General features: G+C 52.0%; 6 protein-coding genes across 6 annotated transcripts; 4 read left to right on the top strand and 2 right to left on the bottom strand.

Moving 5' to 3' along the window:
* Nucleotides 1-319: 319 nt before the first annotated feature.
* On the bottom strand, nt 320-1077 carry N0V96_009964 (uncharacterized protein; the record flags this gene model as incomplete). Its single annotated transcript, XM_053197339.1, has 4 exons — nt 320-449; nt 522-664; nt 721-785; nt 864-1077. The coding sequence occupies 4 exons, from the start codon at nt 1075-1077 to the stop codon at nt 320-322; spliced, it is 552 nt and encodes a 183-aa protein (XP_053045217.1).
* A 1736-nt stretch (nt 1078-2813) lies between these two features.
* On the top strand, nt 2814-3570 carry N0V96_009963 (uncharacterized protein; the record flags this gene model as incomplete). Its single annotated transcript, XM_053197340.1, has 2 exons — nt 2814-3322; nt 3396-3570. 2 exons carry the CDS (start codon nt 2814-2816, stop codon nt 3568-3570), a joined length of 684 nt encoding a protein of 227 aa, XP_053045218.1.
* Nucleotides 3571-4181: 611 nt separating this feature from the next.
* N0V96_009962 (uncharacterized protein) lies at nt 4182-5873 on the top strand (the record flags this gene model as incomplete). The annotated part of the gene is made up of 1 exon (XM_053197341.2): nt 4182-5873. One exon carries the CDS (start codon nt 4182-4184, stop codon nt 5871-5873), a length of 1692 nt encoding a protein of 563 aa, XP_053045219.2.
* An 861-nt stretch (nt 5874-6734) lies between these two features.
* N0V96_009961 (uncharacterized protein) lies at nt 6735-7673 on the top strand (the record flags this gene model as incomplete). The annotated part of the gene is made up of 1 exon (XM_053197342.2): nt 6735-7673. The coding sequence occupies one exon, from the start codon at nt 6735-6737 to the stop codon at nt 7671-7673; it is 939 nt and encodes a 312-aa protein (XP_053045220.2).
* Nucleotides 7674-9543: 1870 nt separating this feature from the next.
* Nucleotides 9544-10690, top strand: PGN1 (glycoside hydrolase 28 protein; the record flags this gene model as incomplete). The annotated part of the gene is made up of 2 exons (XM_053197343.2): nt 9544-10019; nt 10078-10690. The coding sequence occupies 2 exons, from the start codon at nt 9544-9546 to the stop codon at nt 10688-10690; spliced, it is 1089 nt and encodes a 362-aa protein (XP_053045221.1).
* A 6004-nt stretch (nt 10691-16694) lies between these two features.
* Nucleotides 16695-21691, bottom strand: INO80 (putative DNA helicase ino80; the record flags this gene model as incomplete). Its single annotated transcript, XM_053197344.2, has 3 exons — nt 16695-16861; nt 16914-21507; nt 21566-21691. The coding sequence occupies 3 exons, from the start codon at nt 21689-21691 to the stop codon at nt 16695-16697; spliced, it is 4887 nt and encodes a 1628-aa protein (XP_053045222.2).
* Nucleotides 21692-22732: the final 1041 nt, after the last annotated feature.

Raw genomic sequence — 22732 nt, 5'->3', positions numbered from 1 at the left:
GAGGCAAGTTTCAAAGAAGATTTTGCGCCCTTGAGCTACTACAAAGGGTATCTGGATTACGTCTCGAGCAAACCTGGCGTGGTGGAACCGAAGAACTGGTTCTTGGAATGGAGGGCCGCGTATTAAGCAATGGGTTCCATTCATCATCTCATGATCTAGAGCTCCTGTCAATTGTGCTAATCAAAACTACATGTCCGAACTAATTTTGCACTAAATTGAACAAGAAAAGTTCTTGCAGTCACAAGAGTTATGTGTTTTCTGCTATGTCCGTATTCCGTAGAGTGACAACACTTCCGTATCCGTCGCGTCGATCTCTGAATTAGATCAGAGGAGCTGAAACGTAAACCCACATCGCGCCTTGTTCGTAAGCCGGCATGCCTCCCTGAACGGTGTTGTCGGATCTCCAGCAGCGATCCATGATACGCCCAGCGGTTCGAGCAACATTGTTACTGGAAGGTGAAGCGAATTAGTCTCATCTCATACGAGTCTCTGGAATTTGAGAGAAATTGAGTTCAACATACCAGTTGGTGCTCACTTCTCCGGCCCCACTGCCGCTTCCAACAATCTGCGCATTACCAGCGGTACACATTGCCGTCGCGGTTCTAGTACCGCAGTTCGCATTCAGACCAGCAAGGTAGTTGATACACGTCACGGCATCGGGTGCCTGTGTAGTGTTAGTCTAGGCTTCTTGTCTTGTAGAAGTCACTAAGCTTTGCGTACCCATGCGGACGGCTTGCCATCGTTGCAAACGAGAAACTGCTCCTGTCTCTCTTCAAGTGAGCCATCTGCAGGTATAATATTAGCATGCGTACACCCAGCTCTGACATCCAGGCCGAGATGATTAGAGGAGATCAAAGACCAACTTTCATGGGCAGCAGCGAATTTGGCCGCAGCTTCAAGGGCTTCGTCGACGGATAGAGCGCTTTCGGGGTCGGCAATGATAGTCTCAACCCAATGTTCCCAGGACCAGTCACCGACAGCGACGACACCTCGAGAATTTGTAAGAGGAGCAGGAGACGTAGCTGCGAGAGCCACCAGGAAGAGCAAAGTGACTGAAGAAAGGGCGACTTGGACCATTGTGGGGAGTTTGTATGAAAGCTGAGTTTAGAGATCTGTGTGTGAAGGGTAGTGTATGATCAACTCGAGGAGGTAGGTGCCTGGAGTTTATATAGTTGTCAGCTCCAGCTTGGAATCAAGGGAAGTGATAACACAGAAAACATGCCATGACTGATAATCGTATCTTTCGCCATGGCTATGGCCTTCTCGCTTGCTAGATGAAGTTGGCATTGGCACGATAACTCGGTGTAGCATCGTTGCATAGGCTGTGCCTCCTCTGGTATTGGAGTTCAGTGTGGTAAGCTTATATCTCTGCACGATTTACTGTGCCATGACCTTGCGTAAACGAGGTCGTCAGACTAAAAGCACTCTTTGATCGGCCGTCTTTATTATGCGCCAAATGTTTACTGCTTAGGTGACCGATCAGCCACGAAAAGTGATCCATGAAGTAGTCTAGAAGTTGACGCCAAGAACCATCAAACCAAAGTCCCGTCGCTTACCTCTTAGTTTGAGCTAGCAGGCGGCCGACCGCCGTTTTGATGGTATCCTGCGAGCTTCAAGAATGGTAGCACCCGCTGCGACGCTGACCAAATACGAGAATTGAGCTTCACACAACCTGTCCACGAATTGTCTGTTCCGAACTCTACAGGGCACCTGTCACAACAACACAAGTCAGTCGCGTGACTTGATTGAGCCTTAATTTCTTGGACTCAATTAGATTGGATTGGCTCTTTCTAGTTTTTCACACATTGTATCATCTGAGATTCGATTCGTCTGATCGGTTTAGGTGGAGGTATCATGGCCCCCTTGCTCGGGCCTATGGAAGAACAGAAAGTGAAAGCCACCTAGCCAAGATTCTCCAGCTTTGATGTCTCGCCAAATATGGGAACGCACTTGTAATATCCAATCAGCTTAGTGGAACTTTGGTCAACATTTGTGGAAGTTAGTGGAGCTGTATAGATACAATTGGCGTACGAAGAGATGCAGGACTTGACAAAATCGCCTACGGCTGGCACGAATAACTTGGTCCATTGGAGTCCCGGAGCGTTACTGGTGTATGTAATATCTCTGGCTGCCCGAAACAACCATCGACATTTACGTGATCGTTTATCATCTAAGCTAATGTCGATGTCTTGTACGCTGAGCAGTAACTCTCCACATGAAGGAGGAGGGTGTAGTAATCAGAGCCCCTAAACCAAGCATCTTTGCGAATATTACGGCTGAAGTTGATGCGACATCTGGGGTTTTCAACAAATGTGTATCTCAAAACAATCATCAAAGTAGACAGCCGCCAGACAGACACTTCTAGATATTGCCGTAGTTTCATTGATTAACTGTCGAGTCGTGTCTGCCACCTTGATGGAGTTATTTCAGTTGCTGAGTTGCACTTTCTCAACTAATCAAAGCCGTACATGATATTGTGATGCCCAACAACGCTGTACTTGTCAAATTGAGGAAAACGTACCGTTTCGCAGTCAGGCTTCGTCAGTTTACTGGTCTTAGTATCACCGAGATCAGTAATCCTGCGTTGAAGTTGCGCGTATCTGGCGTATTTGGCGTGTCTTCCCTGTGACCGGGCCGGTCGCCCCACTTCGCGCCGAAGTTGTCGTGCTTTGAAGGATCTCCATCCGTGACTTCCTGAGTCATCGTCCAGAGCTCATACGTATACTTTATATCTTAATCTGAACATCGAAAACGTTGCAAATTTGACCAAAACTTGGTAGAATAATTAGTCACAACCAAGACCTGCCAAAACCATGGACCCTCCTGTTGGACCTCTCGTAGCCTCCGCCGATCCGGCAACGGCCCCGTCCCATACCCCGCTCCACGGCCAATACACCTCCCTGGTCCCGCTGCAACCATCGCATGCGCAAGCTATCTTCAAGCACCTCGGCCGGGAAGAAAACGCTTGGCGCTGGACATACCTTTTCAATGAGCCTTTTCTCGAGCTCGAAGAATGCGAGGCAGCATTCAAGGAGTGGAGCGTCTCCAAAGACCCGTTGTACTTCACTGTATTCTCCGGTCCGGAATCGGATCCATCATCCGAGCCAGTGGGTGTGATGGCATACCTTTCCATTGTTCCAGCTCATAGACGAATTGAGATTGGGTGCATCATCTTCAGCGAGCAACTGAAGCAGACGCGTGCCGCCACTGAGGCTCAGTACCTTCTTATGAAGAATGCTTTCGAAGGCCTGGGCAACTACAGACTCGAATGGAAAGCCAATCATTTGAATAAGCCGAGTCTCGCAGCTGCTGCGCGGCTAGGGTATACATATGAAGGGATTTTCAGGTAAGATATGTATGAAAATCACTCTCAGTCAGGAACTAACAACCGGCAGAAAGCACGTGGTTGCCAAGGGGAGACGTAGAGACACAGCGTGGTTCAGCATCACAGATGATGAGTGGCCGGTAATCAAGGGCGGCCTGGAAGCTTGGTTGAGCGAGGAAAACTTTGATGAGAATGGCAAACAGCGCAAAGGTCTGAAGCAGTGCCGCGAAGCAGTGGAGGCCTAAAAAGAGGCTTTCACGATAGCTTTGCAGCTTGGCTATTTGACGCTGTAGTCAGGAGGCAGGAGAGGAACTGTCAATTGCAAGATCACGTAGAAAGGGTGAATAGGTTATCAGACGCGAACGAGTGATAGCGTTGGTAAGGTTTTCGGTGCAACTCATGCTGATTGAAAAATGCATCGGATATGCAAGTGCTTTTGCAAACCAAGTGAATCATCGCTTCCACTGAGAGCAAAGGAGACGACGGATATGCATCCTGGCGCCAACTCCCCCGGTCTTGGCCTTGTGATCCTGCATCTCCCCCGCAGTTGGCTTGGAACTCAACAGGATAAGATCGGTCCTTCGGGATTTTAGGCTAATACCACAATTCTCCGAGTAGAGGTTCCCCCGACGCCGGTCTTTCGGAAAAGCGCCGCACCGTTGCCCGCGATCTTGTGAACGCCTTCCAACTGCTGTTAGGATGTCTTCCCTGGTGTGGAAATAGACTCCAAAGCGATGCGGTTTTCCATGAGCCCTGCGGGGTTGGCCAGAGTTACGGGCCTCTGAAGTTGTTATAACATGGAAACCAGCTTGGAACTACTGTTCAAAGAGCCCGATAGCTTATCAACATTCCCACCATGAAGTCCAGACTTCTAGCTCTAGCAGTAGCCCTCTTCGGAGTTAGCCGAGCTCAGAACTCAACCTTCCAAAACCCCATCATCAGCGGCTTCAACCCGGACCCCAGCTGCATCTTTGTTCCACACTTGAATAATACCTTTTTCTGTGCCACATCCAGTTTCCTCGTTTTCCCTGGCCTGCCCATCCACGCAAGCCGAGACCTGGTACACTGGAAACATGTTTCCAACGCATTCAGTCGAGCGGACCAGCTGCCAGGTCTAGCTTTTCTGCCAAAAGCAACCAGCGGCATCTACGCACCCACTTTACGCTTCCATGAGGGCACGTTTTACCTGCTGTGCACTCTTGTAAATCAGCAACTCCCGAGGACCAATGACAGCCGGTGGGACAACTTCATCATCACATCGACAGACCCATATAGCTCGGATTCCTGGTCAGACCCCGTTCACTTCAGCTTCCCCGGCTTCGACCCGTCGCCGTTTTGGGACGATGACGGCAAGACATACGTCTCGGGTGCGCACACGGCGGCCTACTATCCAGGAATAATGCATGCGCCGCTCAACCTGGAGACAGGCGAGATTGGAGACATTATAATGCCTTGGAACGGTACCGGTGGGCGGTCTCCAGAAGCACCTCACATCTGGAAGCGTGATGGGTGGTACTATCTACTTCTCGCTGAAGGCGGCACCCGTGAGAACCACATGGCCACAATGGCTCGATCGAAAAGTTTGGAGGGACCGTATGATCCAGCACCGGCCAATCCACTGTTGACTTCTGCAAACGATACTGGCTCCTACTTTCAAGCTGTCGGCCACGCAGATCTGTTCCAGGATGCTGATGGGAATTGGTGGTCTGTCGCCCTAGCAGTTCGGGCTGGCGGCACATATGGACAGGATCCCGGGGCATACTTTGGCAACCTGCCGATGGGCAGAGAGACGGTGCTTACTCCCGTCACCTGGGAAAAGGATCAATTCCCAGTGTTTACGCCGGTCACCGGTGACGTCTCTGAATGGCCGCTACCCGCGGAAGCTATTCCGGAAGAGGGAGAAGGTCAACTCAGCAACGCAGACGATGTTATCAGCTTTCCGCCGGGAAGTCGTTTGCCTATTCACTTCATCCACTGGCGTCTACCAAAGACTAGAAACTACGTGGTCTCGCCACCAGGTCACTGGAATACACTAGCACTGAAGTCTTCAGTTCTCAATCTCACAGCTTTCGACGCTGACTTTGCCTTGGGTCGTGGCCAGACTTTCGTCGGACGACGGATGGCTCATTCACTCTTCAACTTCCGCGTTGATGTCGACTGGGCAAAATCATTGACGAAAGAAGAGATGGAAGTCGGCATCTCGATCATCCAAGATCAAGCCCAGCACTTCGATCTCGGTATCGTCATGTTGAAGCCGAAGGCAAGTGAGGATCTTCGACCGCACCTCAGGTACCGTGGTATTTCGGAAACACCGTACAGGGCGACTGAACATCCGCCGAATGAGCTTTACCCACTCCCTGATGGTTGGGCTGGGCAGAAGATTGCGCTCCAAATTGAGGCTGTCAACAGCACTCATTTCGCGTTCTCTGCCGGCCTTGCTGGTCTAGACTCCAGTCTCAGAGTATTCGGATATTGCAAGGGCACCGAGTTGGTTCCTTACTACTCTGGTAAGTTCACCTTCTATGAAAATGATTGGAACCTGTGTTGATAAAGATAATCCCAGGTTCCGTGATTGGCGTTTACGCAACATCTAGCGGGAAGCATGGAGAGCAGGCTTTTGAGACTTACATCTCAAACTGGCGGTACACCGGAATTAGACAGCTCAGAAGCCAGAGGGATGTCGATGATGCTGATAGTTCTAGCTCTTAAAGTCGTATGATCGAGGCTTTCTCACTATTCGTACTACTACTGTCATATTATGAGGTGCTCTTCAAAATTCTCCTTTGCCCATGGGTCGTGCCAAGAGCTGCCCCGCAAGCTGGTTGCGTGGGAGCCGGAGCCCCCTAAGACCCATTTCTCCGAAGCAGTCTATCATCAAAACGCAACATGTGAATTGGGGCAATGCCATCATCGGGTGTAGGGTCCAACCGTCTGCCCGCTTGAGGTAACATCGTGGCGACTGCCAGGCTCGGGAGTCAAGATTGCACCGACGGTCCTGAGCCCGGCTTGCTGTGCTCCCACAATGTAGTTGAATAATCCTGCCTACGACTTTCAGTCTCTCTAATATGACTACAAGCCGCCACACCTCGGTAGATCCATAGATGGCGTCTATAAGACCTATCGGACTATGATCGCCCAAACATTAATGACCTCTGGAACTATCGGTCAAAGCGGGGGACCCTGGACCCTGAAACCACCAATACCACCTTGCGACCAATATCGTCGGTGAGCCAGTGTCGAGCTCGGGACGGTCGGACGCCAAGTTTGAAACGTGAAACTTAAAGCATACTATATAAGAAGCTACGCCTTTTCGCGTCGCGAAGCTCTTCTTCGCTTGTGCCATCACGATCAACAAATAGACAGACTCATACATCAAACGGCGTAGGCATAAAAGTAACCAGACTCAAAGATGGCGACAGCATTCTTGATGGGCGGCTACAACTTCAAGCCGGACTCTGATATCCCAGACTTGACAGGGAAGGTCGTTCTCGTCACCGGTGGAAATGCCGGCCTCGGACTGGAGACGATCCGACAGATTGCAAAGCACAATCCCAGGCATATCTATCTTGCCGGACGTTCAAAGGAAAAGGGAGAGGCCGCAATCGAAGCACTGAGGAAAGAAGGCTCTAGCGTCGCGCCGATTTCTCATTTGCCGCTTGAGTTATCCTCGTTTGAAAGCATTAAAGCGGCTGCCAAACAATTCAATGAGTCCTCTTCTCGGCTGGATCTGCTCGTCAACAATGCTGGGATCATGGCGACGCCCGAGGGCCTTACAAAAGAGGGTTACGAGATCCAGTTTGGCACGAACCACATGGGCCATGCACTTTTTACTCAACTCCTGATGCCTACCTTGAAGAAGACGGCGACCGAGAACCCCGACGTGAGGGTCGTGTTCCTCTCCTCGGGGGCGGAAGGCTGGGCGCCCAAAGATATTTACCAGTTCGACAAGCTCAAGACACAGATGCCCGAGACTCCCAGTCGTTATCGTTACGGCATCTCAAAGGTGGCTAACATCCACTACGCCGCTGCCCTCGCGGAGCGACATCCGGAGCTCAAAATCGTCAGTGTACACCCGGGTATCGTCGACACAAATCTGGCACAATCCATTATCAACAAGTCCAACTTCGTCTTGGGCACGATTGTGTACCTCGGCACTAAGATCGTAGCCGTCAGTCCCCAGAAGGGTGCGCTCAACCAGCTCTGGGCATCCTTCAGCCCAGACGTCAAGAGCGGCACCTTCTACTTCCCAGTTGGTGTCACCGGTAAAGGTACGAGACAGAGCAAGAACAAGGACAAGAGGGAGGAGTTGTGGAAATGGACCGAAGACGAACTCCGGAGTCATTTGTAGCGGGACATCCGCAACTGGCCGAGCAGAAAAGAGACAGCTCACAAAAGACCAAGTCCACCACCATTTACCGAACAAGACTTCGTATTTTCTTTTTCCTTCTAGCGTAATGCGGAGACAGAAATAAAGTGTTTTAAGGACCGGCAGTTTCATGTATGTTGAATCTCCATGGCCAGAATGCGGTGGCTAAAGTGTGTAAGCTTGAATGATGCTGCATGAACCACTACCAAGTCGGTTTTCGCTGCCGTTCGAAATTGCACCGTGAGTTGGCAAAAACTACTCGAGTCGGTTAGATCCAATCCATTAGCCCACTATGAATCAGCAGAATCCGACGCTAAAAGCAGGTGAGTCGCAAAGTTCGGAACCCGATTAAAAAAAGGACCCAAGGAGGCCCCCTGGTCCAGGTAGATGACGGAAATGTCCACCGTCGGATCAAGCCCGAAGTTCACCCAAGTTCATTCGTCTAAACCTGTCACTGATAACTTGCCCGTCTTCAAGTGATCCAACTCGGGGCCGAGAATAGGAGGCCTGCTCGCCCCTTATAGCTTCCCGTCGGCTGACAGGGTAAGTATACGCGCAAGTCCGTATCCGCCGAAAGGAGAGGCTCTGTCCCCACAAGGCAGGCGGCTCGTCGGTCGTCGGATGCTTGGATTGCAATTAGGGCTTTAAGGTTAATCACACCACTCTAGGTAAAGCGCGGGCTCTCCGGTGCTCGTTCGTCATCAAATTCTTAACGAGACGTCCGCGGGATGAGCCTCAGGTCATAAGAGGCAGGAATACATTTTCAACAGAAACTGTTCCTGCAACAACCATTGTCGTTGGCTGAGAAGAAACGTGCCATGTTGGAGCAAGTTGGAAGATGCACAACGCCTTATCACATTCCTGCAGAATCCTTACCTCACCTCCGTTCTTGACATTTCTTTTCTGTGGGAATTTCCCCTTTCAAACAAATTCACACAGGCACACAGGGAAGTGCTGGGTCAGCCGCAGCCACTGGTGGGTAAAATACCGTGATTTTCTGGGGCTTCCTGGATCCCAAGAAATCCATGATCGGATCGATCGGCAAATCAAGCCTATGCCAAGATGAAGCCAAGATGCCACTGAGATTGAAATCCTACCTGAAGAGACAGTTTCTTCATTGCCGCCACGCGTCAGAAGTGGTAAAATCGACTCGATCAGACGGTCTGGAAGTCTTGGAAGAGGATCTGTGATCATGTCTCAGTATTCCGCTGGTAGGGCGGCTGACACCGACTTGGGGCGTAGGTTCCCGTCAGCCCTGTTCGTCCCAAGTCCACAACGACCGGGTATGATCCCATCGTCAGACCTGGGTCATCGGATAGTGGGCGACCAGCTCTCCTAATATTCTGCTCCCCACGTGCTAGCTTCGTGCCGCGGGCTCGCAGCATTTGAAGCTTAGATGAGTTAAGCCAGTGTGGAGAGTCGCCTCCTCTTTTCGGTCCTTCGGGGCAACACTCCGGCGCTGCAAAGTCAGATTAAAGGTGGTTTTGAAATCATGGGCTCCTCTTAGCTCCTTCCAGAGACCGGGGAGATAGACAACGGTGATGCCGACTATCCGGCGTGGGAGCCGCACCGTACCCAGTTGCGGAAATCCAACGAGCTTCCAACAAGCAACATCTAAATCAAAGGGGAAGAGGAGGTTTACTGTCTTGCATGTTCGACAACTTGATATAAGTATCGTCTTTTCTGCCCACCTCTTTTGCTTCTGTTCTCGATACCCCATCGTGCTTCTTCATTCACACTCTTTTCAACCACATTCTTTTTTTTTACCGACTCTAGTCTCTCATTCGACATTTTCTGTACATACTCGAAGTATCCCACGTGTTGATCACATACCAAAACAAATCAAGGAACCATGAAGTTCCTCTCCGTTGTCGCGGGCCTCAGCGCCCTGGCTGCCGCCGCCCCCGCCGAGCTCGATACCCGTGCCTCGTGCACCTTCACCGACGCCAAGACGGCCATGTCCAAGAAGGCCTCCTGCACCGACATCGTCCTCAACGGCATCAAGGTCCCCGCCGGCGAGACGCTCGACCTCACCGGCCTCAAGGACGGAACTAAGGTCACCTTCAAGGGCACCACTACCTTCGGCTACAAGGAGTGGGAGGGCCCCCTCATCGCCATCGGCGGTAAGAAGGTCAGCGTTGTCGGTGCTTCCGGCAACTCTATCTCCTGCCAGGGTGAGCGCTGGTGGGACGGCAAGGGAGGCAACGGTGGCAAGAAGAAGCCCAAGTTCTTCAAGGTCAAGATCAACGACGGTTCCATCTCTGGCCTGAACGTCAAGAACACCCCTGCCCACGGATTCTCCATCAGCGGCGTTTCCGGCCTCAAGGTGTAAGTCATATCTCAATATCGGGTTTTTGATAATGATGCTGACCGGACTATTCTCTAGCTCCAACATCCTTTTCGACAACAAGGATGGTGACTCCAAGGGTGGTCACAACACCGATGCCTTCGATGTCGGTTCGTCTTCTGACGTGACCATCTCCGGCGCCAAGGTTTACAACCAGGACGACTGCCTGGCTATCAACTCTGGCACTGGTATCACTTTCGAGAACGGATACTGCTACGGCTCCCACGGCCTGTCCATCGGCTCCGTTGGTGGACGTACCGACAACACCGTCCAGAACGTCATCATCCGTGACTCCACCATCGAGAAGGCCGACAACGGTATCCGCATCAAGACCATTGCCAACAAGACTGGCAAGGTCAACGGCATCACCTTCGAGAACATCACTCTCAAGAATATCAACAAGAAGGGCATTGTCATCCAGCAGGATTACGAGAACGGCAGCCCTACCGGCAAGCCTACCGCCGGTATCCCCATCACCGATGTCACCGTTAAGAACGTCAAGGGTACCGTCGCCGCCAAGGGCACCAACGTGTACATCCTTTGCGCTAAGGGTGCCTGCTCCAACTGGAAGTGGTCTGGTGTCTCCGTTACCGGTGGCAAGTCCTCTTCCGAGTGCTCTGGCATTCCTTCTGGCTCCGGCGCCAAGTGCTAAATGCTTGATTGTGAGAAAGTCGGGAGCGGTGCTCCTGGCTTGAGGTTGCCATGGCTGGAAAAGATTAAGACGGGAGTAGCGAGTGATGGCCTCGCGTCTTGGGTGGAGGTGGTGTCATGAAGTTCCCACTTGGGATTTCGTTTGGCTCGTCATCATTCGATTCTTAGATACCATTCGCGAAATACAGTTCAATTAATTTAGTCCATTTCCCGACTTAGTGTCACGATAGTAATTTCGACTGCTTTTAAATCACCGTGCGTATTCAGACCTAAGTGTTGTATGAAGAACCTTAGCAATGATATCTCGTGCATTGCTTGATGGCGTCAGCCCATATGGCTCCAGTCTTTCTCTGGTCCTGGTTCATTTCGAATTGAAAGGTGAAGATGGAGGAAACTCGGTCGGTTCAATGTATAACACGCGATTACCCCTCATTATTGTTGAGCAAATAGATCAACGCAATCTAGCAGTCGATGTGATACGGGAGTGTCACATTACACCGGGCACGGGAGCGCGGAGGCTGACGCCAACGCAGGAATTGTGAAACAAGTCCAACCATGTGAACGTTCGGCTATCTCTGTCTGTCTTTTGTGGGACGCTGTGAGAGACCGCAAGTAGTGAGCCTTGAGTTACAGTAGTTCACAGCAGGAGTAGACGGTACGTGGCAAACTGCATTTCCTATTGCTTATGACGTTGGATATATAGAATGCCACATTGACTCATTACTCTCGTTTCCCCTCATTCTTCTTCAACGACTCGTCACCGTCATGTGATTCGGACAGAGATTTCTCTACATCGTTTCTACCTTCAGCGCCAGCAATACCGCCATAATCCGATGGCCATTTCTTTCCCTCGCCCTACCTACCAGAGGAATGAAGTCTCAGTATCAATCTGCGATCGAAGCTGCTTAGATGTGCCGGGGCAACTAGAGCCAAACCCTGATGTTGGCGGAGTGGGGGTACGTGAGCGCGAGATCAAGTTGCCATGATGCCCCGACTGAACTTATGGAGATCATTCAAGCTGATCAACTAATTTACACCGAGTATTAGGTGATGATTGGGTTTCTTGGGACAGCATGGCTAGTGGTGTTCCTGATATGCATACGATATTGCTTCACCTTCAACCCTCATATTGATCCCTTTGAGGCTCGACAACAAAATCACGTGCGAAAGCAGAATCGAACTCATAACTGGAAACCCAACATTGTTGACGTCCAGGCTACCAACACGTTTTTAGGCATTCGCCGACGATTCTGTCACCACACCGGTTGGAACTTAGCCATGACTAAGGTACGCGTCTTTCTCTGTTCTATCTAGGTAGGCAGTCTTTAGCCAGTCGGCTGCTCGATCTATCGCGAATATCTCATAACCATGACTTGAGCCCGAGACTAATCATTTCACATGCAGGTTCTACTGAATTTGTGTGACGTACAACTTCTTACCGGCCTCGGCATATTGTTCAGCAGTTTCGTCAGCCAAAGTTGCTACGTGTCAGCATATCACTGGCAGATAATTTGCTATCTGGCTTGGTTTTCAGCAACTACCCACGCGGCCTGTTTACCAGCTCTTCGGACATACCTCTACGAGCACCCTGCAGAACGTAACTGCAGACTACTTTTCATGGCCATCTTCTTGGCTGGATTGATCACCGCCTTGGTGCCAACGAGCTATTTCAACTGGAAATGGTCAAATGAATACTACTATTTTGAGGGAACAGCAAGTATTCTTTCCTCGAATGTTCGATGTTTGTTCAAACGGGGAACAGCTCAAGAACTCTGGGATCGGAGGGCCTGTGAAGGTCCGGTTGGTCTATGCGATCACCTAAGGCAACCCGCTGCTGATGGGTACTTGTGCAATACCGTATCCGTGACACCTGACTTTCCGAGCGACTTTGCAACAGGCCTCTCAATCACCTCCACCACATCACATCGGATTCTGATCTTATCCCTGATTATCTTGATCCTTGGCTTCGTCACTCGTACTCTCAAGATGTTCCGTGTAACAACAGAAGCTGCGAGACACACTGTCAGACAAAAGCTTGGCTACTGGGCCATATCTTTTCTTCAAGTCATCACTACAGGCTGCGAGAAATTTGGAACCACTCCATTACGGAGGATAATCTTGAAAATTTTGCGGTCACTAGATCTGGGAATTTCAGCCTACCTAGTCGCGAAGATCTACTCAGACGTCATATCGTCAGAATAAGCTGATGTGAGTACTAATATCCCTCTCCTCAGTCGTCAGTCAATATCTGACGATCTAGACGCAAGTTATACTAAATCTTATTAGATCATCTGGCTCATCATGTCTTCAACATGGGGCACGATACGACTCTTGCGTGCGCGAGAATCGGGTAATATGGGCGATTACGAAAACGCTTGGGGCTTTGGCCAAGTCTTGCCGGTTTTCCTTCTTCTGGGGCCGGTCCTGGCGGTTCTGGTGTCACTCTTATCAGCTACGATGACCCGGAAGCTGGCTCCGGCATCAAAGGAAGATATGGAACAGTTGAAAAGCTTGGCAAGATTATTTAATTAACCCTTCGACAAGAAATAGGGCAATGGGCCAGATCTTAATTCGTTGTAGAACTCACCATCACTCAGAGATCCTGCCCCGATTTCCTTTACCTTACTAACTCTTTCCTTCAAGAACTTGAAGCCATAGTCCCCGACGTGGTGATCAGAGAGGCACTACAGTCCTCGGCACTCTACCCACAGAGGATCGAGACGATAACTTGGGAAGGAATCCGACTGGTTCCACCAGGTGGAGAAGCTTCGAGAACCGAAGCGGCAATGGCCCACTCTTCGCAGTCAACGAGATCATGTGACGCCAACGGAAAGCTTCTTTCCCGTCTCAATCAGAACATCGTCCTGGGAGGAGAACCTATAGATTTGAGAGCCTCGTTGCATGCCTACGCTTCTCAGTCCCGATGGGTGACGTTGATACTGTGGTCAGTTTGGATGCAGATCCTAGGCTCGGGTGTGGTATTGCTGCCGTTCCAATCACTGTTGGATGCGGGGAGTCCGGTTTCTCTCGTGGGGAGTCTGATTCACAGCATTCCATCTCAGCTTGTAAACACCTTTGTTGGAATACTGCTCGGCACTTATGTCGACGATGAACGAACCTCAAAGCTTCTCTTTGCGATTCTCTCGACTCCTCTTTGGATTCTTGCGGTCTGGGATGTCTCGACTCCTTTTTTGGGCATTTGGATAGCTGCCAAGGGGATCATACTAGCTCCTTTGATACTCGTAGCTTGGTTTGTTGGTTTCAGTCATTACGTTGCTAGCAGTAAATGGACCAGACTGGGAGATTTCAAGCAGTTCAAGTTTCACAAGAACATATTGCCAACTACTGGGCCCTCTATCTCTGGGTAAGGTACACTTGACTCGACTGCCACGATTCCTCCGTTGGGTGTAAATAGGTGACCTTCCCAATCCCCTTCCTTTTCTGCCGTCAATATTCTAACAACTACCCCTCGCCGCAAACCTCACAAACAACCTCAAGGAACCCTCGCCAAAACACTCCCATACCTAGACCACTCCCCTTCCCCCCTCGGACTCCTCACAAAATCCTCAACCCTCAATCCAGCCCTCCCTCGAAGACACAAACAACATCACTCCCCCCAAACGCAAAACCCGCAATCTCATCCCCTTTCTCCACCATATCGCCAGCCTTGACACTCAGCCTCACAGACGAAACCATGGCCATGCCCACCGGCAACACCGCGACCTTCCCCAAGAGAGGATTCTCAATGATAAGAACGCCTCTGGTCTGGAGGAATTGGTACCCCGGCGAGTTGGGCGCCGTCAAATTCCTCTCCTCCTTTCGCCGTGAGACATCCTCAACTCGACGGCACATTGCCCCCTTCTCCTCATCGACAAGAACCTCAAAGCAAGCCAACCCCCTAACCTTCCTCGCCTCAACAACCCTCCCCGAGACAGGAGCATGGACATGGTGATAATTATACGTATTCAAAAAAGCATGCATCCATATCCCTCCCTCAAACTCCTCTCTCCCACCATAATCACCCACCAACTCCCCAATAGTCCACGGCAACCCCTTAATCCTCACAACACCCCCCTTCTCAACCCTCACAATCCCACCACCGCCCTCTTCATCATCACCCTCGTTCCCAGCAAGACTACAATCAGCAGGATACACCACAACCCTCTCATCCCCAACCCCTTCAACAGGCCTCGCCCCTCCCTCAACCTCCTCCCAAAAAACTCATTAAATGTCCTAAACCCTCCCTCAGGAACAACAGCCTCGTGTAGATTATACCTCTCACACCTACTAAATGTCTCCAGACTCTCCTTCGTAATAGACTCCCCCGAATCCATCCAGGATCCAACCATCTGCGCATAAACGACCATCCAATCCGACAACCAGCTCATATATCTCTCTTTCCTGAAGTCCCCCGTTCCCCGTCCACTCACTAGTCCCTCCCATTCTCCCTCCTTATACCCGCGAGGTACGATCCGAGCCTGCAACGAGCCCAACGGCTCCTGACCCAGCACAAAATAAAACATACACAGCACATCATAGATATCCCTTCCCTCACACCCCTCGCTCGAAACCCAGGTTAACAAACCGTTCGCGAAGCGTAGGAACGAGGGCGCATCGTGGATGGCGAAGCGGGACATGAATATTGGGATTTTAGCGTACGCTGCGGCAACGGCTTGCGACAGGGCGCTGTTGTTGTTGAGGTCGTCCGCCTCGCCGGTATCTGAGGAGAACGGCGAGGGAGTGGAGGGGGAGGAGGAAGGTGATGTGTGGTCGAGGTACGTCGCTAACATCGAAATAATCGGCTCTAGAGGCGCGGTGCCTCGGTCTGGGAAGGGTGCAGACGGCATCATGCCGACAGGCTGGGCTAAACGTTGCGCTTTGCGGTGGTGTATATTGTTTTGCTCAACGACAAGTTCGACTCGGTGTAGATGGGGGGTTGCCGGTGCCGATATATTGGACAAACCATGCAATTATCAAACTTTACGATTCAAATTCTAGGACTCGCCAGAGATGGGGTAAAGAGCAAGCCAGATTCGCGGACGGGATTCATACCACAGCATTTTCCATCTCTGTATCCCGCCTACCCGGAATCTCGAAATAGTGATGAGATCATCACAACAAACCGCATGCGGTCGCCCGCGAGAAGCTCATACATTTCAAACGGCGTTTGTTCAGATGTACCATACTCATGGAGATTAGTTACAAAGATCATACTGGCACGTGATTGGTATTTGGTGGACGATCTCTCCCCGCCGCTTGCACTGCCGAAACGGCCGCTTTGTCTTACATGATCGCGGATCTCTTCACCCAAAATCTGCAATCTGCAAACATCCTACTGCGACATGTTTCACTCGTTGCTTTGTAATGTACGGCCTTGAATCGTATGTACCTATCCGGTCTTATCAGCGACAGTCGATGAGACACTTTGAGATTGGGACACCTGCCAATCGCAGAGCCGTAGGATATCACCAAAGCCTAAACATCACCATTACGATATTAACATCATCAGGCACGACATTCATCTCGGAAGCGACTTCATTCGTCTAAAGGTAGTACTAATACACGCGCATCGGGCTCCAACGACCCGAGGCCTCGTACAACTCAATCTGAATGCCGCCATCCACCTTGTGTCTCCAGGGATTGATTGCCGTGGTCAGGAACCCCCAACACGAGACCAAGATCGTCTAGAGTCGAACCACCAGACCCTAAAACCATCCTAACTTCGCGAGAAATAGAAAGAATACAAACATACTAAAGCTTTTTTGTAAAGTCTAACAAACGAGTCGCGGCATCCGTCCATAATAATAGCCACGACCGTCATCTTGATGCAAATCGCGTTGTCCACTCCGACGCCAGGCATATCTCACGCGCGCCCAGCGTGTCCTACCCATAAACCATATTGCTACAATCGAAACCTCCATTTCCCGCTCATCTGTACGCAACGAGTGACCTCTCGTTATCTATCGTCGTCTTCTGTTCGAGTCAGACGGCCTGTGGACGACAGACTAGACTTGTCCGTCGGCAAGGGCGAGTCTCTGTTTCAGTGTCTTGGCCTTCTTGCCACCGCCTCTGCGTTGCTTCTTGGCTCCCTTCACTTCGGGCTCGGCTACAGGCGTGGCGGTACCCGAGGTTCCGTTTGCTCCGTTGCGGTTGTCATCAAAGTTGCCCTCGCCTGTAAGCATGTTAGTATGTCCTGTGAAGAACAGGGACGGCAAACAACTTACCCTCGTGGTACATCTCGTCAAGGCTGACATCCTCGTTGACCACCCGCTTACGCTTCGTCGTCTTCTTCTTCTTCTCGGGCTTGTCGAATTCGCCGGCTTCGAGCATCTCCTTCTCACGCTGCTCAATCATCTCAGCCTGCTCATCGTCGGCAAGCCACATGGCAATATCGCGGTTGCGGTTCTCAGGAGCGCGGCGACCAGAGAAGTCAACACTGGCACCACCTCCCTGGATGACAACGCGCTGCACCTCTTCCTTTTGCATGGCACGCTTCCGGATACGCTCCTCAATCGTGCCCTTAGTGATGAGGCGGTACACGGTAACTTGTCGAGTCTGACCCAGTCTGTGAGCTCTGTCCATGGCTTGCGAATCGATCGTAGGGTTCCAATCGGAGTCGTAGAAGATGACGGTGTCGGCAGAGGTAAGATTGATACCGAGACCACCAGCACGGGTCGACAGAAGGAAGATGAAGATCTCGGGACGAGTCTGGAAGTCGGCGACAGTATCTCTTCTGTCCTCGAGCTTGGTCGAACCGTCGAGACGGCAATACTTGTAGTTGCGGTACGTAAGGTACTCCTCCATTAAGTCAATCATGCGAGTCATCTGGAAGTAGAGTAGCACACGATGGCCCTCGGCCTTGAGCTTGGTCAACAGCTTGTCGAGAGTGGCCAGTTTGCCGCTGTCAGTAACAAAACGGCGCATTGACGGAGTCGCAATGTTGTTGAACTTCTTCTTGTCGTTGTCCGGCGCAGGGAGCAGCTTGCGGGGCGGGAATCGGTCAAGGGGAAGCTTCTCGGTAACCATGGCCCGTTCCTCCTGGATCGTCGGGCCAAACAGACTCTTGCGCATGGATCTGTTGAAAAGGATGCTTTCTGTCTCCAGACCGGTTCCACGGCTGCAGCAACTCACCTCAATGGGCGGCGCTGACGCGCGCGGGCGTCCGGCCTGCTCCAAGCGTCCCAAGCCGCTGTCGACATACTCCTCTCGGGCGACATTCATGAGATTGGCCATGATACCCTCTTGAGTGATGTCCGCGAGGGGCTGTCTGTTGTTGCGGGCGGCGATCTTAAACATGGCATGAGCAGGTGTGAAGTTGGCGTCTTCAAGGTCGTCGTAAGCAATCTTCATGAGGGGCAGGCGATCCTTTTTCTGAGACAACTCGACGGCACGAGAGAAGACGTCCTGGTGGCTAGCATTATAGACCTCGGCCGGGCTGGTATCAGCAAAGCGCAGGAAGGAAAACGCGTCGGATCCCTCAAGACTGTCGCGGACGTGCTCTGGAGTGAAGATGTTCATCATATGCTGCAGAGTCTTGTTACGCCAGCCAGCCTTCAAGTTGCTGCGGTCGGCCTTGTAGAGTCTACCATCTTGTCTCCAAATGAGACGGGGCAGCTCGTACTCGATCAAGTTGCGTGTAGAGTAGCCGACGGCGACGTTGTTGCCCTCTCTGACAAAGGAAGCCGTCTCCGCAAAGTAGCCGAACGAGAAGGGAGACGTCGTGTCGGCTCTCTCGAATAAGTCGGGATGGTTGCAAACCTTTCGGAATTGCATGACGAGGTTCATGAGAGTTCCAGAGTCGTCATTATCACCCGTCGTGGCCTTCTCGATGAGATCCATGATGCTAATCTGGTTTCGCAGGTTGCTGTAGATGGCGCGCTGTCTGTAGGTGAGATCGCAGTAGACATCCTCCTCGATCTTGTCTCCAAGTTCCTTCTGGACATGCTTCTTGACACGACGCAACATGAACGGCTTGAGAATCATGTGCAGACGCTTGAGCTGATCCTCGTTGAGCTTCGTGTTACTCTGTGCGTGCGACTCGATATCCTTGGAGAACCACTCGCTGAACTCGTCGTGAGAATCGAAGAGTGACGGCATGATGAAATGGAGCAAGGCCCACAGTTCCTGCATGTTGTTCTGGATAGGAGTACCCGTGAGCAAGAGACGGTTACGGCAGTGGAAGTTGAGCAAGCTTTTCCATCTCGAACTCTGGGAGCTCTTGATGGCCTGCGCCTCGTCAAGAATCATGTACTGCCACTTCATCTTCTGGAAGTAGGCAACATCAGAGACGACAAGCTGGTACGACGTAACACAGACGTGGAATGATGCATCCTTCTTGTAGGTGGTGTGCTTGCGATCCCAGAACTTTCGCAAGACCTTTCGGTCACCAGCGGAGCCCCAGTACGGAAGAATCTTGAACTCGGGGACGAATTTTCGGATTTCCTGCTCCCAGTTGTGAAGGGTAGACGCGGGCGCGACGACAAGGAACGGACCCCAGATGTCATACTTCTCTGCGAGGTAGGCCATGACGGAAATAGACTGAACTGTCTTTCCGAGACCCATCTCATCGGCGAGAATGCCGTTGATACCTTGCTCGTACAGGTTGGCGAGCCAGTTGAGACCCTTGAGCTGGTACTCCTTGAGCTGCGCGTTGATCAGCTTGGGCTGCTCGATGGCAACGTCGCCCATGCCGGCAGGGTTCTGGAAGTTCATCTCGCCCTCTTCGTCCATATCGGGACCCTCGGGCTCGTTGAAAGCTCTGGCCTTTCTCTGTGCCTCAGCGATGGCATTCTGAGCATTGGCCATGGCGGCTTGGCGCAGGTTCTCTTCGTCTTCCTCCTCAAAGGTGAGGTTCTCAAAGTCGGTGACCTTGGCACCAAGAGGTCCTGTCGGTTCGGCGATGTCGAGATGCTTGTTGTGCGCAGTCTCGTCCTTGTTCTCGGCGGCAATCTCAGGGTTATCGGTACTGCGTTCGACCTCGTCCGTCTTGATCTTCTTGCCGATGAAATGGGAGTATAGCTCGGTCTGCGAGATAAGGAAGTTGAGCTTTCTCTTCTGGCGAGCAGCTTCGCGCTCGGCTTCTTCCTTGCGGGCGTTCTCGATCTCCTGCTTCTCGGCGGCCTTTCTGAGATCACGCTCCTCGCGCTCGTTGCGCTTCCAGAAGCCCATCATGTCACGCATGACACGCTTGGCACGGGCCTGCTGGTCCTTGGTCCCCTTGTTCGTCCGCAGCTGCCACCTCTTGGCCTCTTTAGATGCGAGGATGGCTGTCTTCTTAAGGTTGGAGGCCTTGGTCTGGTAGGACTCGGCCGCCATCTTGTAGGTCTTGGAGACATCCTTGCGGGCGAGGTCGCGCCAAATCTGGTCGTAAATCTGGAGGAAACCCTTGGTCTCGAACTTGGCATCCTTGTTGGGAGGCTCCTCGGGCTTCTCCTCCTTCTTCTCCTTCTTTTCTTTCTTGTTCTTGCGCTCCTTCTTCTCCTTGACGGGCTCGACAATGGTGTCTTCGTCAATCTCGGCGTCACCGTCGCCTTCGACTTCGACGTCGGGTTCGTCCTGATCCACATCCTTGTCCTTGTTCTTCTCTTTATCCTTATCTTTGGACTTCTTATTGAACTTGATGCGGATCTTGCCCTCTTCTTTGATCGGGAGCTCCTCGCCAGCATCGATGGCAGCTTGCGCAGCCTCTGCAGCGTCCTTCTCGGCCTGCTTCTGCTCCTTCGACTTCTTTGGCCGAGGACCGCTTCGACCCTTGCCCTTGGGCTTCGTGCCGGGTTCCATGTCGGATGCTTGGAAGGTAGCCATGGTGCCTCCGTCTAGGTTGAGTTCGACGAGGTTGCGAGCGGGGCCCTTGATGCCCTTTTGGAGAATCAACTTCGTTTGCAGAGCCTTTTTGTTAGCACGCTCGGCATCCCGCAGGTGCTTCGCCTTTTCAGTCTCATCTTCGGCCAATCGTGCGCGCTCCAGGGCAAGCTTCTGCTGCTCCATGGTAACAGCCATGGACTTTTCACGACGACGCTTGCGCTGCATGTCTTTCTTGCGCTCCTTTTCGGCAAAGAGCTCACGTTCTCGGACCTCGTTCATGGCCTCCTCGTAGTAGATGTCGTCGTAACGGCGTTTTCCGAGATCGGCGTGAGTGCCTAACCTGCGGCCCATCTCTCTCGCAAAGTCATCGCGTCGCTCGACATTGCGTTTGCTGTCCTTATCTTGCAAGAGGCGACGTCGCTTGTTGCCGCTTTCTTGGTACTCGGCACGATCAGCTGTGAGTTCGGAGTCGGTAAGCTCCTCGGCATCGGCATCAAGCTGAGCAATCAAATCCGTGACCTTCTTTTCCTTATCGGCGGGCAGGGTTTTTTGCTTCGGCTGGCCATTGGCCTGGCGCTTGGAGGGGATGCGAGGCGTTGGTGTCTCAAGCTTGGACGAAGCACGGCGGCTGCTCTTGGGAGTCGATTCGGCATCTCTAATGTCGGAAGCTCTCGACTTTGACTTTCTAGGTACTCGCTCCTTTCTCTCCTTACGGGCCAGGGGAGTGCTGGATCTCTCCTTGACGGGCTCCGGTCGAAGTTCAATCTCGGCTTCGCGCTCGCTGCGTTCGGTGCGCTCGGTCTTGACGGGAGGGTCGACAGAGCGGGGCTTCTCACGGTCGGGCTTGGGTTCGACAGCCTTCTCCTTCTCCTTCTCCTTCTCCTTTTCCTTTTCCTTTTCCTTTTCCTTTTCTTTCTCTTCGACGGGTGGCGGTGATTTCGACTGTGGTTTTGAGACGGGCTCGGCACTCGAGAGAATGTTGGAAAAGGACATGGGGTCGGCGCGGCTTGGGGTCTGTGGCGGAAAAGTCAGTTCTTGATCTATCAGGGTAGTCAATTGCAGTATTACTGACACTAGCAGGAGCTTTCAAGGGAGATGGTTCGGCCTTGCCCAGAGGAGGCAGAGACGCGACGGCGCCACCATTGGAAGATGCATGCACGCTGGGCGAAGCAGCATGCCGCAGACTGGGGGACGTCATGTGCGGCGTTGCCCTGATCGACGGGCTGATGGAACCGGTAGGTGGTTGATGCGAATGGGAATGGGAGTTGGAGTGCGAATGTGAATGGGATCGCGGACTTCTCGGGGGGAAGTTGGCTGCTGATGGCGACGTGTATCCTGCGCTGCCGTTCTTATAATACGCGTGCGAATCTCGAGATGCCGGCTCGGGTTGGGAGTAGTTGCCGTAGGGATCGCCGCGTGTTGTCTGTTTGATGATGAAGAAAGGGAAAAAATTAGTCAAGGCGAAGGAATGGATGTGGCCGTGATGGAATTAAAATTTGGGTTGAGGTTTGGGTTGGTTGGGATTTTTCTGTCCCTCGGGTAAAGTTGGAGATGGGCGAGAAAGTGGCTGCTGGTGCTGGGTACTGGGTGTGCAGGTGCAGATACTGCTGCTTGGTGGTGCTGCCTCTAACGCGTGTCGGGGCTGGAAAGGGAAGAAAAATCGTGTGAATGTGCAAGGGAAAACAGAAGAGTAAAAAGGGAAAAAAAAAGGGAAAGGGATGGGAAATTGATGGATCGAGATAGACAGACGGGTGTACTGTGTATGGATACGGAACGTGAATGAGGTAGCGCCACGACACGGGCGAGGCGAGGCGAGGCGACGGACGACAAGAGAGAGACGGGGAAGGAAAGGGAAGAAAATGACGAGAAGGAGAGCGAGAGAGAAAAAGGTGCCAAAGTTGCAGGGAAAAAACTGGGGGACGCCGGTGTCATTGAAGCCGTGAACAATAGGGGATCCAAGCATTCCGCGGTGTTTCTTATCCAGCGGCACTGCTGCTGTCGCTGGCTCTTCTCCCAATCTCTCACCCTCCTGTTTCTCCCCATATCTCGCTCCTCTCGTCTGACCTCTCTGTGTGTGTATCCTTACGCCTGAGGTGCTCCGCTGCGTCCTCTCCACACCATCGTCTCCGAAAAGCCGGATGGGGGAAAGGGAGCAAAGGGTACAAAGAGGGCGTAAGCACAACCTCCAACACCAGCACCAGCACCAGTGTGGCCACTAAAAAGATCTAGAGCACAGACA

Source organism: Colletotrichum fioriniae (genome assembly GCF_027942845.1).
Source record: "Colletotrichum fioriniae strain IMI 355084 chromosome Unknown scaffold_13, whole genome shotgun sequence".
In the NCBI taxonomy this organism is placed as follows: domain Eukaryota; kingdom Fungi; phylum Ascomycota; class Sordariomycetes; order Glomerellales; family Glomerellaceae; genus Colletotrichum; species Colletotrichum fioriniae.
This window is presented reverse-complemented; position numbering and strand designations above follow the sequence as displayed.